Genomic DNA, 13792 nt, shown 5'->3' with positions numbered 1-13792 from the left:
GGGGCCCGGCGGGGCCAGCCAGTGCCAGCCCGGCCAGTGTCGCTGCCAAGAACACACAGGGCTCAGAAGGCACCAGCCGGCACAGTCGGCTTTTGTGCACAAACATCCAAATCTGATCCCAGCTCAACTCACCTTTCCTGAATGCCCACAAAATTATCGTGCAGAGCGACTCTCAGAACAAGATGGAAGAAGTTTTTCCCACATATATTTTATAGGAAAATTCTTTGAAAAAGAAATTATCATCCAGCAAAAAAACAGGTATTTACTTCAGCACACCTTGGTTCTGGGATGTAAAGGAAGGCAGCACACAGGTGAGGGGCCCCCAAAAATAATTTTAATATTTTTCATAGGGTTAATATAAAGCTCCAGCTCTCTGTCCAAGCCCAGCAACACTGGCCTCCAACGAGGATCCACCAATTTCTTCCACAGCCACATCAACATCAGAGAGAGCCCTTCCTGTGCAAGCAGCTATCATGAATTTTCTTTCTATCCAAAGACACAAAGAGGACAGAAGGAATGAAGCAAAAGCAGGTTTCATGAAGCGCACGTGTGCCAGCAAGGCAACCCAAGCCCATGCTATAGATTTAGACACCACCAGTGAGGAATGCAACCCAGCGAGCAGAGCTTGCTGCTCTGACCAAGCCATTTTTTAAGCATTGGTGCATAAAGCGAGCTCCACCTTCCTGGGTGACCCACGTGTCCTCACTGCTCCGGACGACTGGGCACAAACCTTCCCTAACTCGCTGCAAACCAGCACCCTGTTCTCTTCCATAATTTAACAACACAGCCAGGTGCCAGTGACACATGTCCTACCACTAGCTCAGCTAGATGAGGTTTTTTTTATCCCCCCAGTCATAGCCCAGCTCCTTAGCCCCTATGCGTGCTTCACCTTTCTTCCTGGACGCATCCCCTTCAGACTGGTGTCATTTCAGGTTTGTAAAAACGTGCCCCGCAGCTGGGACGGCACAGCAGCATCACAGCTGGGGACAAAGTGAGATCTCGAAGCAGAGCGTGAGCAAGGAGCCACGGCTGTGGTGCTGCCTCCCCTGCTGACCACCACCCCCGGAGAGCTGAGATCTCTGTTAGCAGCGGTAACGACTCTGCTGAGCCTGCGCCAACGGGTGGGAGAAGCCCAGGGAATTCACTTCAAGGCATCGCTAGTCCAGGAGAAGAAATCTTGGTAAGCCAGACAAAAAGCCATGTCTCTCTCCCTGGTCTGACCCTAATTTAATGAGGATGACGGATGGCTTGGCCAGAGCTCGGCTGTGCACTGGGAGCCGCACAATGGGAGAGGAAGAGGGGTCAAATGACAGCCCCAAGCATAACACACAAACGTGTTTTACATTCCACTACGGAAAGGAGCGTAATGGGAGAAGCCTGGAGCCCCCAAGCCAACAGCTCCACTTCTTTTCCTTGCCAAAAAGAAAAGGGCCTCAAGGCCAACCTTGGGCTTGCGGAGTTTTACTGGGACAGGTTTGCTGTAAGTCACCCCGGCCCTGGCAGGGCTCTTGGTGCCAGGCGCTCCTTTCACAAGGAAGCTGGAAGAAGGAGCAAGCGCAAGGGCATGGCTGTGCCAGTCACAGGACCACAGGCAGGACGTGTTCTCGGGGAGGTCCCTCCTCGGCCAGCCACTGCTGACACCCAGAGCCACCCCAAAATCTAAGCCAAGGGACAGAAAATGAACCCGTGATGAGATGAAGGGAACAGCGGCAATCAGCCACGGAATCACACGACATACCTGTACAAAACCAGAATGATCAGTGTGGGCAGAAATTTCCACCTGCTCCGACACAACCAGGCGCAGCACAGGGCTGGCCATGGGGGCTAAAGGTCTGAACCCGGCGCTGACACCAGTTTTGTGGGTCTGGCCTGAGATGCTCCATCCTCCCCCAGAGACCCGCAGATGCTGCCTTAGGCCATTCACACAGCCAACCCACCCGGGGAAAAGAACAACCCTGGCTGGAAATCACTTGGAAAGCATCCACATGAAGAAAACCGGCTCCACAGAAGGAAGCTGGAAAATGGCAGCAAGTGCACATTCACCCAGAGGACCCCGAGCTAAGAAACCAGCGCTCATCTGTTCGGAAGAAAACCAGAAGCAGATGCTGAGCACAGCATGAAAAATGAGGCAAAGAGGGGGAAAAAAAAATAAATCCCCTGGAGTAACTGACTTTGACATCCTGGCTCTGCATTGTCTGCTGTAGGCGTGGAGGTGCTCAGGTAGCTCACCAAGTCAGGCCAGCAGGTTAAAGCCAAGCCCGAGCTGTATTTACGTAGGCGTTAACAGTGGGCAGGGCACAGGGTTGCTGGTAGCCCTCCAGTGTCACCCACAATCATCCCCTGAATGGGCAAGTTGTCTTAAAATTGCTTGGAGGAAAAGAAGAGCCCCAATGCAGAGAGCACAGAGAAGGCGGGGTTCTTCCCAAAAGACAGTTCTTCCATTAGCTTCAGCCACTTCCAGACAAGAGCAGTTTCCATACGAAGATTGATATCCTGGCTTACGGGAAGACAAGGAGAGTCTGTCCACATTTCATTTAAAAACAACAATATGCTCCCGTAAGAGTGGGTACACAAAAGGCCCAGCTAAAGAGATCAGTTCAGCACAGATTGTGTGTCCTAGCGCCGGGTACGAACTATCAAATTGTGACAACAAAAGGAGGGAGCTAGGAGCTTATTTAACGTTAAATCCCTGGGGGGGGCTCAAGGCCAGGCTGGATGAGGCTTTGAGCAACCTGGGCTAGTGGGAGGTGTCCCTGCCCATGGCAGGGGGGTTGGAGATAGATGATCTGCAAGGTCCCTTCCAACCCAAACCAGTCTGGGATTCTGTGATGTTAAATTCTTTTATGGAGGTGGAAGAGCAAAGATGAGCTCAGAGCTGAACATCAAGCAAAGTTCCTCTGGGACTCCAGGGAAGAGAGCAGAGGACTGAGTTCACTCCACACCCAGCAGATCCTTGGCAGGTATCAGTTTTTCATAGCCCCACAAGAGCACAATGATCATTGAGGTCACCCAGAATCTGAGTGTCTGTTTTTCTGTGGGACAATACCAGACTTGCTATGAAGTTCCCTACCCATAGACTGAGGGCTGAAGCAAATCCTAAGGGTCTTTAGAAGAGGATGGTAAAGAGTTAAACCTTCTAGAGAAAGGGATGCAGCAAGGAAAACTTTCTCAAGCTCTTCCAGCTCCTGCACATGGTGAGAAAGTTTGACAAGACCTTAACAACTAGCAGAGTTTCATTCCAGAGCTTGGGAAACTCTCAGCATGCGAAGGCTGAAGACAGGACAGGATGTCACACACGTTCCTTCAGGATTACAGGGGAAATAAAAGTACATACATGGACATTGTGCTGGCTGAAAAAAAAAAAAATCACCTAGGTTTCCCCTTTTTGGGGGACTTCTAATAACAAAATCACTCACAACACCACAGAACAAGTCCCTCCAGCGCAGCAACGCCAGCATGGCAGCATAAGCACGCGCTGGACTGCAAATACTGCAGGGAGCCCACCAGCGACAGAAGAGCTTCGCATTTTCTGTAGCAGGAGACAGTGCTGCTGTGAAATCATTCTGCACAAGCAGCAATCTTCTATTAGACCACAGATTTCTTTAAAATCCAGCAATCTGGTACTGGGAGACAAGCACTAGGCCACCTTTCCATGCCATGCTGGTTAGCAGTCAACTCAGTGTTGTGCAAGTGGGAGCGAGATGGCAGCGCCAAAGCAAAGGCCAGTTTTCTGTCTCCACCAACAGCAGCAAAGCTCTGCCGTACCCAGAGACTCAAACTGGTCTCCAGAACCCATGGCTGCTGACAGATGAAGCTCAACTCAGCTCTCGGGCACACCCAGGCACTCCCCCAAACATCAAACACTCCATTTCTATAAACATTTGGAGGATCTTGCCCAAGGACTCTCAGGGTACAGATACAGAGAGGCACAAGGAGTCCGAAGATCTGCACGTCACAGTTCTTGCATGTCCTGGTCGAATTATGTAATGATTACAATTCTGCCAAAAAGGAATAAGCTTCCTTCAACATCTCTCATCTACAAAACCTGTGTTGGGAGCTGGCAGGCAGAAGAGCAAGAGGCTAGAGCCTGACAGTGCTGGTTCTCCTACTGCTCCAGTTATTTTTTTTAAACCTGGCACTAACAAGGGACAGCTTCAGCACACCAGGCTCTCTCCTGTCCTTTGTAAGGAAAGTTGCCCAAGGGCTATGCTTTAAGAATGTTACAACAGTTCCTTCCTTCTAAAGGTATTTGAGAGAAGAAGGGAGTGTCTAGAACTCTCCAAGAAGTTTAAATATTTTTTGCCAGGCCCTTTTGTAGAGTTATGGTCTCATTTGAAGACTTTATGTCTGTCCTTGTGAAAAATCAGAAGGGATTTCCAGATACATGTCTTTCTGCATCTCCAGAGAGGTGCCAGTATTCCTTCTAGTTTGTTTTTTTTTTTATTCTTAAAAACAAAAGCTAAATTCCATCACCCATTTTAAATCCAAACAGGGTTCTTTACATAACTCTAAAGGCACTATTGCTTCCCTTGTTTGAAGACCAGTCAGAACTAATCTGATGAGAAGAATCCAGTCCGTGGCCATTAAATAAATAAAGTTCAGAAAAGCAGAGATAAAGACAATGAGAGGACAGCAGAGGTGTGTGAAGGGCTGTGCCCTGAGGCGATGCCATTCAAGAACTAGTAAAACAAGTACCAGCTACAAGTGGTGATGGACTAAGGCTTGATGAACTCCAGGTCACTGAACAATTAAGGTGTGGTTTTTACATGAACAGACAGCATCTGCAAGCACATTGCCCGGAAATCTGTTACATCGTGGGAAAGAGCAGTGAAGTCAGCCAAAAAGCCATCACAGGTCACGTTTACCCTGCAATTCCAGCGTTGCAAAACTACCCCAGAGATAAGTTAATCAATGTATCTGAGCAGCAGATGGATGCTTTTGTAGAATTCAAGTTAAAGCAGTTACTCCTGGTGTAGAACAGCAGAGATTTTCTTGAAAGACAGACAGGAGAGGAGAATCAGAAGGGTTTATTTCTTCCCAGCAAGCCTCCCTCCTACACAACCTCAGCACAGGCTTGCTGCCGTGTTCCCATAGGAGCTCCTTCACCCTGCGACCCAAAGAGTAAAAGCAAAAGGGACGCGACCAGGTCCCTGTGCAGTTGGCAGCAACTCCTTGGATGGTCTCCCATACTTCCACACAGCGCTGCGACAGCGGCATCCCCGCTTCTCCCTCAAGTTGCTTATTTCCTTGGGGATTATAGGAGACAGGACAGTGTTCTCATGCAGAGTACTAACAAGGTGATCTGTCACCAGACTTGTCCCTCAGTCACACCAGAAGCCTGAAGACCTGAAGCCTCCATCTCTTACTCCTGTAAATGCTGTGGGGCTCAGGCAGGATGAAAGTGAGGATGTGAGGAGCTGTTGGGAAGGCAAGCCGAAAAAAAAAAAGGCGGAAAGGATCCCAGAATATCTCTGTAAGTAGAGGAAGGAGCACCCAGAAACTGCAAGGAAGCATCAGATCAAGGAAACAGAAAGCACTGATCATGAACAACCACAAACGTTAATACTATTGCTATGACAGTAAATGGATGCTTGGAAGACAGCAGTTCCCCATCTACTCATTTCAAAGTATAAGCTCTACATTTACGTTACAAACATCGGGTGGGATGGGGTCAGCAAGGCAATTGTTAGGAGGTAGATTGAGCCATTTCTACTTTGTGTAAATCCCCCTGGGGCTCCAGACAAGCAGGGAAGCATATGGTGGAAAGATCATAGCAGGCATCTGAGACAACAAGGGAGCTATTCATTTTAAGGATCCCACATCCTGCCTTCAAAAAGCTCAAAGTTTTATTTTCCAGCACTGGAAAACATCTGAAAACTTTTGATCTCCTCCTTGAGAAGGGAGAAAGATCAAAGGAACAAGCAAGGTTTAAAGGAAGGCTGTAAATCCACCAGCACCCCCAAAATTAGTACAAATTCAGGACAGTGACCCGCAAATCCTGTAATCACAGCAAGGCAAGACTCCCCAGGGAATCCCCACCTTGGTGGATAGGCACTGAGATGATAACCTGAGATGTGCACCTCTTAGTGTCATTTTTCCCCAGAGCATTTAAATAAAAGTTACACGGGCCTTTACTAGACAAACCATCATCACCGCTAGAGGAAAGAGAACCAAGGCAGAAGCGAGCCCTGCCGAGGGGTTACCGCTGGCCAGCTCCCACACGGCTCCACGGCGAGAGAGAAGCCCAACGGCTGGAGTCCGTAGAGGTCAGTTGCAGTTGGCCTGGGATCTAAGACAATCCGGTTCAACCACGTGCTTCTGAGATCAGAATAGATTATGTGTATTTTCTATCGCAGCATAACGACACTCTGCAGACAAGTCCAAGACATTCTTGAGTAAGAGCCGACGTACTGGGGAAGCAAAGCAACATCTTGGGATGGCAACAGGATCTACAGTCAAGAAAGATTCTGTTCCTGCGACTGGATCCGCTATCCATAGTGCTACTGGGCAAGAACTGCAGATTAATCATCAAATTAACACTAACCTCATTTTGTACTGACTGTATGACAGGAACACAGGGCAGAGACTGACACAAGGGAAGTCACAACACACCTGAGTCTTCTACTCCAGTGCAGTTGTCACCTACAATCCCACAAAAACCCCCAGCTGCTCCTCTCTTACTCAAATAAGAGGGCATCAAAGTGCCATCAACCACATTACCAGGGAAAAACGTGACTGGAAGCAAGACTGCAGCTACCAGCATTGCTCTGGACTGCTCCAAGTGCTCCCATCAAAACAGATTCCTCTGTTCCCTGTCACCAGCATCTACAGTCTCCTCTACTAGCACTAGTACTGGTGCAACTCGTGCAACTCCACAGTGAGCTTGGGAGAACGAAGCCCTCAGAAGTGAGTTCTCACTACGCAACTGCTAACACCATCTTTGTCCCTCTCCTGGAAAAGGAAACCCACCACCTCTCCTGCCTGCTGCCCCTCTCCAGGGGTACAGACAGGCCACAGAGCTAGAAAGAGAAAAAAAAGAAAAAAAAAAAAAGGCTTTGGAAGGGTAATTAGACATTGGACTCCATTTGTGAAGGGGCTGATGAAACAGTTTATTTACTGAAGTCTAGAACTAGAATACTCACTGCTGTATTATGAACAGCCTGACCACCAAACACTCCTGCTTTTGGATTCAGGTCTCCCCTACATTTCACACCAGTGTGCTCTGAAGCCAGAGTGTAAACACAGGACCTAAAAGGTCTCTTATCTCTTGACATTTTCACATGGACAAAACTTGCTTTAGAGCCTGGAAATGGAGTACACTCCCTGTGCAAATACAGCCAGTGACTTTCCCTTGGCATGTGCAGATAAGCCCGGTTCACATCACACCAGCTGGGTCAGGATACCCGCTGTGGCAAGGCAGCAGGGCATTTAGTTCGGGTGAAAGAAAGGTGTTAGGGCAAGAGCAGCAAGGAGGGAGGGGAAACAGGGTTCTTGGCAAGAATCACAGTAATTCAGGAAACTGGAGCGATTTCTACAGAGTCTCACAAAAACCAGGAAAAAAAAAATAATCCTTTTCTCGCTCTAAGAAATATCTTTTGAGGACTCTGCATTATAGCACAAAACCATCTTAAAGACACTTTAAAGGAGGAAAGTAAAGGAATTACTAAAAAGTCTGCAGAGGAGATTCTTGTTTTGCTCCAGAATCTGCACAAAACTGAGACACCTCAGCCCAGAACTGGCCACTCATAACCACACTGCTGGAGTAAATCACAGAACAAATTATCTGGCTCACTCTCCCAGGCAGGCAGTAGGGCATCTCATACCTTTTTCCTTTTTTTTGATGAATCGTCAGCCAGGCTGGTCTTTTTATCTCTTTCACATCCTGCTGCTGCCACCTCCTCTTCCTCCTCTTCTGGAATGAGGCTGTATTTAGTGCCTCCAGGCTGCACGAAACACTCCTTGGCAAAATGACCTGTAAAACAGTGTTTGAAGGAGCAACCCACCCCCTTTTTAAAAAAAAAAACAAAAACAAAAACAAACTGTATTTCAGACACCTGAAACACTGCCAATGATCTTTTTTATTATTAGTCCCAATAAGACAATCTACACTGTACATTTTTTGCACCAGCATTTCAGCTAGTTTAACATACCCTGATTAAACAAGCTGGGGAGCAAACAGAACCCAGGTCATTCTGGAAAGATTAATCAGGCAAAAACAATAAGACACTCGTGTCCGAACAGGGCAACTGGTAGAAACGTGTCTGCACAAGGGCTTAAACAGCACGGAAAAGCACACGGCAAAGGGAGTACATGGGTGTGACAGGCACCTGGTAGATGAGACCAAAGCCACAAATACAGAGGAAATCAGCTCGTTCTGGTTCTACCCTTTCCACTCCGGAGACATCACAGCTGACCTACTAACGGTTATAGCAGAAACTACAGATAGGTAGCGCCTGCCTGCCATGAATAGACATCTTCATTAAAAAGCAGACTGGAAACATGCAGAACCCATTTTAAAGTTATGGAGAGTCTTTAAAATGGTATTTTAAAGATAGTTATTTATCACTACAGAGAACCATATTAACTATCAACCTCCTCCAGAAGAGCAGGAACTCCAGCTTTTATGGCTGAATAACAAGACAAGTAGGGTGCAGCGAAAACTCCATGTACAAAAAAATCCTACTTTATTCCTCAGCAACCTGCAAAAAGCCACTGAAAAGGCACCACAGAAGGCAACTTCCCAGTGCTGAACGAGGCAAGACACAAACATTTCACCAGGTTAAAAGAAACCAAATGCTTGGTTTCAGCTCTAAGGCACTGCTCGCAAGCGAACACTGTGTTCCCAACAACTGAGCAGTGACTTCCACTGATGGTTCTTCATAATGAAATGATCTGGTGAAGGCACGTTTGTCTCTTAAAATGCAAAACTGGACAAGACCTACACTGCAAGACACATGAACACAAATACTGCAAGAAGGGAACCTGGACCAAACCCGTCCTCGGTAAGAAGGTTCTTTACAGGAAGCTCAACGGCAATTTTAAGAAACAAACCTTTGTAAAAGGAGTTCAGCTAAGCTAAGCCTTTCCTTTTTGTAATAAGTGATAGAAAATGTCGTTCTCCTCTGAAAGGGACACATGGAAGAAAAATTCAGTCCTCACACACAACTGGGAGACAGACGCCAATACAACCCTATCCACAGATCCCTGGTTAGAACAAGGCTCCATTGAAAGAACAAGACAGCACTGCATGAACATACCTTTGCAACCACATTTCTTGCACACAGTGTTCAAGACAGCTTCGAGCGTGATCTTCTGACTGGTATAGTCTCTGAACGTGCGTTTCTTCCTCTCGTCCTGGCTGGAAAGAGGACAGTTCCATTTTCAATCCACTCTTATCTTTAACCTTGTGTATTTACACAGACATGACCTAAACACAAGTTTTTTCAAATATTGCCTTGAAAGCACCACTTGGGTAAACCGAAGAACAGAGCTGACCAACTGCTCATTAGAATAAACCACGTTGTTAACAGCATATTACCTGTCATCATCTGGTTTTGAGATTAACTGAGCACTCTCTACACAAGGCAGACAAACGTGGGGACCTGCAGTTACGCCCTTTACATTAACATCTGTTCTCATGTATGTGGAGCACACACACACATATATACTTACACAGGACAAAAACAAAACTATTTTATTCAACCTGCAAGAGCCATCACAAAAAATGGCAGACCAGGAAGCTCTGAAACATCTGAGCAGTGAAGATTTGATTTTGTAGCATGTGAAAGCAAGACAAATCCCCAGCACGGCCGTCACATCGCAGGAATGAAAATCCTGCCATGGGGTGAAGGGCTGCAACTCCCCGCAGCCTCCTCCAGCTCCTGCCTGTCTCTAGGCAGCGTAACCCAGGAAGCACCTTCAGTCAGCTCTCCAGCTGGCCAGCGCATCGCTGGGGGCTCAGGAAGAGCCCCCCTCACCTCCAAAAGAGGGGGGGACCTAGGGAGTAAGTATGGCAGGAAAGCCAGGAATGCAGGCAGCAGCAACCTGTCTGACCTGTTCTAGTCTGCTCAGTAGATTTACCTACTCAAGGGAAACATTGTTTGGATCCAGGTCTTTCCCTGTGCCTTGGTTAACAACCTTCATGGAGAGGGAAAGCTTCAGCTTGTCATCCTTCATCTGAAAGAGAAAGATATGGCATGAGAAGAATAAATGACAATAATGTGAATTAATACACTGTATCTGGAGGCCTCCAGAGAAGGAAGGAAATCGCTAGTTAGCAAAGAGCAGCACTGAAAAGGATACTGCATGAAAGTGCTTTTGTTCTGTCGCTTTGTAGCTGCATTTAGAGTATTCTCGTTAATAAAACAGCTTCTGTTAAGCAGCTATCTCAGTAATGAGACAAGATCAAACCATACGTCCATTCAGATTAACATTCTGCTTTCAATATGACCAGACCCAAGAGCTGTAGAAGAAAGTTCATGTTTGGAAGCTTTGTTATCATTCTCAGATCATCCACCCCAAGGCAGTTCCCCCGGACCAGTACTTTGGCCAATCTGCATCCTGAAAAATAAAACTTTATATCCCTTTTCCCATTTCGATCCTCTTAGGAGACTAAGAATGTTTTCAGTATCTCTATCAGGGGCTTATTCTTTTCTGAATCCCAGTAAGTCCTTGATTGCCACATTATCACTTCAGAAAGAAGAGCAAAAGTTGTATGCTTGGGGTTTTCTCAAGCCTTTCTTACAACTTTCTGCATTTTCACCAATGCTGCTACTGAGGGTATTCCTGTTTTGTCTGGTCATGACATGTATGCAGTTATTTGCAGGCAATCTAATGAACTCTTCCACCGTTCACCTCTCCAACATGTTTCTGTCCCTTGTGTCTACAGCAAAGAAGCCAGGAACCAAACAACTGTGCTCCCAATAATGAAAACAGTGGCTTAATAAAAATTTATACAAACAAAATTAAAAAGGAAAGCACACCACAGATGGCTACAAAGAATCTGTAGAGTCTTTCACATAGATTTTCTCTACTGCATATATAAACCAAGTTTCTCAACCCATTTCCCTTATCTCACACAAAAATCTTTGTTTTGTACATCAACCCGATTATCTTCTTTCAAAAAAAAAAAAAAGCAAAGGATTTAAGGCCAAATGCTGTGCAGCTCTGAATCAAATGCTTCCACGTCACTCTCAAGAAAATTCAGTCAGCTTGCTTTGATTCCATGGCTCGCCAAAGCAAGAGTCTTTAGTTTTTGTTCTAAGTAATCTTTAAATACAGCTGATATGCCCATGTCACATCTTCTGCAGAAGAAAAAGCAATGTAGATTGCAGGGGGAAGAAAAAAAAATGTATAATGTTCTTATTAAAACAAAAAACCTCTTTATTTTTCTTGGGCATAACTCACTGCCACTTTGCTGAAAGCAAAAAAATAAGTATCTCGCTTCTTCTAACAACAGGTCTGTCTCTCAGAACAGTGACTGAACAGCGTTTATATCGGCTCTTATCTCAGGATCTTCTAAATTGCTCATTCACCAAATCACAAAGTAAGGTGACAGAGAGAAGGAAGGGAAGCCTTTTGCTGCTTTTAAGCCAAAAGCTTTTACAAAGTCCCTTTTTCTTGCATGTCACAGAAGCTATGTGCCCAAAGCCACATCTGGAGGTAAAAAGAATTCACCTGGCTGTAAAACAGAGCCTGTTAAACCCCGACAAGGCGACACAACACACAGCCTCTGCGCGCAGAAGTTCTCGGTGGATTTGCAGTATATTTTATTTACATAGCACTGAAGAAACAAGATTAACGTTACCTCTTTTCCAATAAGCTTCACCCATACTTTGTCTCCAACATCTACTATCTCCGAGGGTTTATCCACGCGGCAGGAGGACATGTGAGTCCTATGGACAAGGCCTGGGAATGGATTTGGAAAAGAAAGCAAAAAGGTAAAGACAAGCCTCCACTGAATCTCAGTTTTGCCCTCTGGGAGAGCAGCCTCCAAAGTGAGGCAGATGAGAGACAATCCTTTGGGGTGTGAGAAGAAAATATTTTTGTACCATTAATAAATAAAATTAAAAAAAAAATTAACAGTGCTTATTTTGTCTTCTGCTCACCCTTTTTTATTTTTGAGTATCCTTTATAAGGTACATAACATTACTACAACATCACATATCTATAATTCATAAACATATATACATATATTGGAAGGTGTGTGGACAAAAATTTTTTAACTGATAGGGTTAACTGATCATGCACAGGCAGAGAACAACTAAGAACGTTTGGAGACAACTGCTCTGGGAGACAGGGAACATATTTCATGGCTGCCCTAAGCAAAACTAACCACGTCTTTCCTTTGGTACCTCATGCAGGTGAGAATCAACCAGTTGCATCAATCAAACATATAAAAGTTCATCAAGATCCGCTCAAAATTAACTCAGACAAGCAGGTCCCCAAAGCAATGCAAAATATTAGAAGGAAAACTGAGGCAGGCACTAACACCCCTCCCCTCCCGCCTGTTCTCTGAGGCCACTCCAAGCACCTGAGAATAAAGAGCCCATTTCACACGTCAGCAATACGCCACTTTGCTGGCAAAGGCAAAAGCAGAAACGCCAAGGCTGCCCTGCTCTGCGCCCGCAAGGTCACCCAGCCCCAAACCTGGGTTTTTAATTTGCATGAAGGACACGTAGGTTCCAGGGTTATAAAAAGGAGGATAAATATGGAAACACGCCTTGCGGATCAAGCTTGTATTTCAGGGCCCGTTTCAATCTCAGAGACTTCCCTCCAGCAGCCACACTTCTGTCCAAAAACTTTTATTAGAACTGGCACTACAGTGAGTGGGCGCTTCCAGAGGAGAGCAAAGAGAGGTTGTTTTTGGGGGTATTTGTGGGCCAATCAGCACCTGACAGAACATCCGCCCTAAGCCATTTCTTTTGTAAAATGAGTTTGATTTTGCAAATTTCCCACCGACACTGCCAGAGCTTTAAGAGAGCTTTTCCAGTTTTTTCTTAATTTGAGTTTCATCTCAGTCTTTAACTCATTTATATTTGCCATAAAAGGAATAAGTTTGGCAAACTAACTGGAGAAAGTATCTATGTTTTGTCCAATACCTTAAAATGATTCTCTAAAATATCCTGAAGTTACCAAAAAGCTAGCCCAGATTGCCCAAAGCCTCATCCAGCCTGGCCTTGAACCCCTCCAGGGATGGGGCATCCACAGCTTCTCTGGGCACCCTGGGCCACTGCCTCACCCCCCGCACAGGAAAACATTTCTTCCTCACATCTCATCTCCATCTCCCCTCTTGCAGCTTCAAACCCTTCCCCTTGTCCTGTCACTACCATCAGATGAAACAACATCTGAACAAAGTAAGAGAAACAAACCTTGCCGCCTGCAGCCTGGAATTTTTATAAATGCCCCATATTCCGTCACTGTAGCAACCTGCGAAGAAAATCAATGCAACAGCTAAGGCAAAGCCCTTCACAAAACCCATCTGCAAGCCACAGGTTAGAATATGCACAAAAAGCCCATGTCGTTCTCCTGCTTTCCTCCAATTTTAGATTTCAAGGTTAAACACTGCAATGCCTGAGAACCTGGAGGAGGCATGGTCAGACAACTGCTCCTACATTATCCAGGTAAGCATCTTGTAGATATATGTACAAATGTAAATGTATGTACGTTAATTAACACACCGATTCCTATACACAGGTGAGTATCTCTGTGGAACAGAACTGACAGCTACCCAAACTGAACTGAGCAGTGCCTAAACAAACAAAACAAGGAGCCAAAGCTGCACGCTGCAGGC

At 45.9% G+C, this 13792-nt stretch overlaps 1 protein-coding gene across 1 annotated transcript in view; it reads right to left on the bottom strand.

The window, feature by feature from the left end:
* The window catches only part of ZCCHC17 (zinc finger, CCHC domain containing 17), a gene marked incomplete at its 5' end in the record, with an annotated part of 14666 nt that extends 1229 nt beyond the window's left edge, over positions 1 to 13437 (bottom strand). The window contains 5 exons of the mRNA XM_010075546.1: positions 7824 to 7972; positions 9258 to 9358; positions 10085 to 10176; positions 11807 to 11907; positions 13371 to 13437. Of these exons, the coding sequence (XP_010073848.1) occupies positions 7824 to 7972; positions 9258 to 9358; positions 10085 to 10176; positions 11807 to 11907; positions 13371 to 13437 (510 nt within the window). The remainder of the gene's footprint in view (positions 1 to 7823; positions 7973 to 9257; positions 9359 to 10084; positions 10177 to 11806; positions 11908 to 13370) is intronic.
* Positions 13438 to 13792: the final 355 nt, after the last annotated feature.

Source organism: Pterocles gutturalis, unplaced genomic scaffold, assembly GCF_000699245.1.
Source record: "Pterocles gutturalis isolate BGI_N339 unplaced genomic scaffold, ASM69924v1 scaffold31267, whole genome shotgun sequence".
NCBI classification, from domain to species: Eukaryota; Metazoa; Chordata; class Aves; order Pterocliformes; family Pteroclidae; genus Pterocles; species Pterocles gutturalis.
This window is presented reverse-complemented; position numbering and strand designations above follow the sequence as displayed.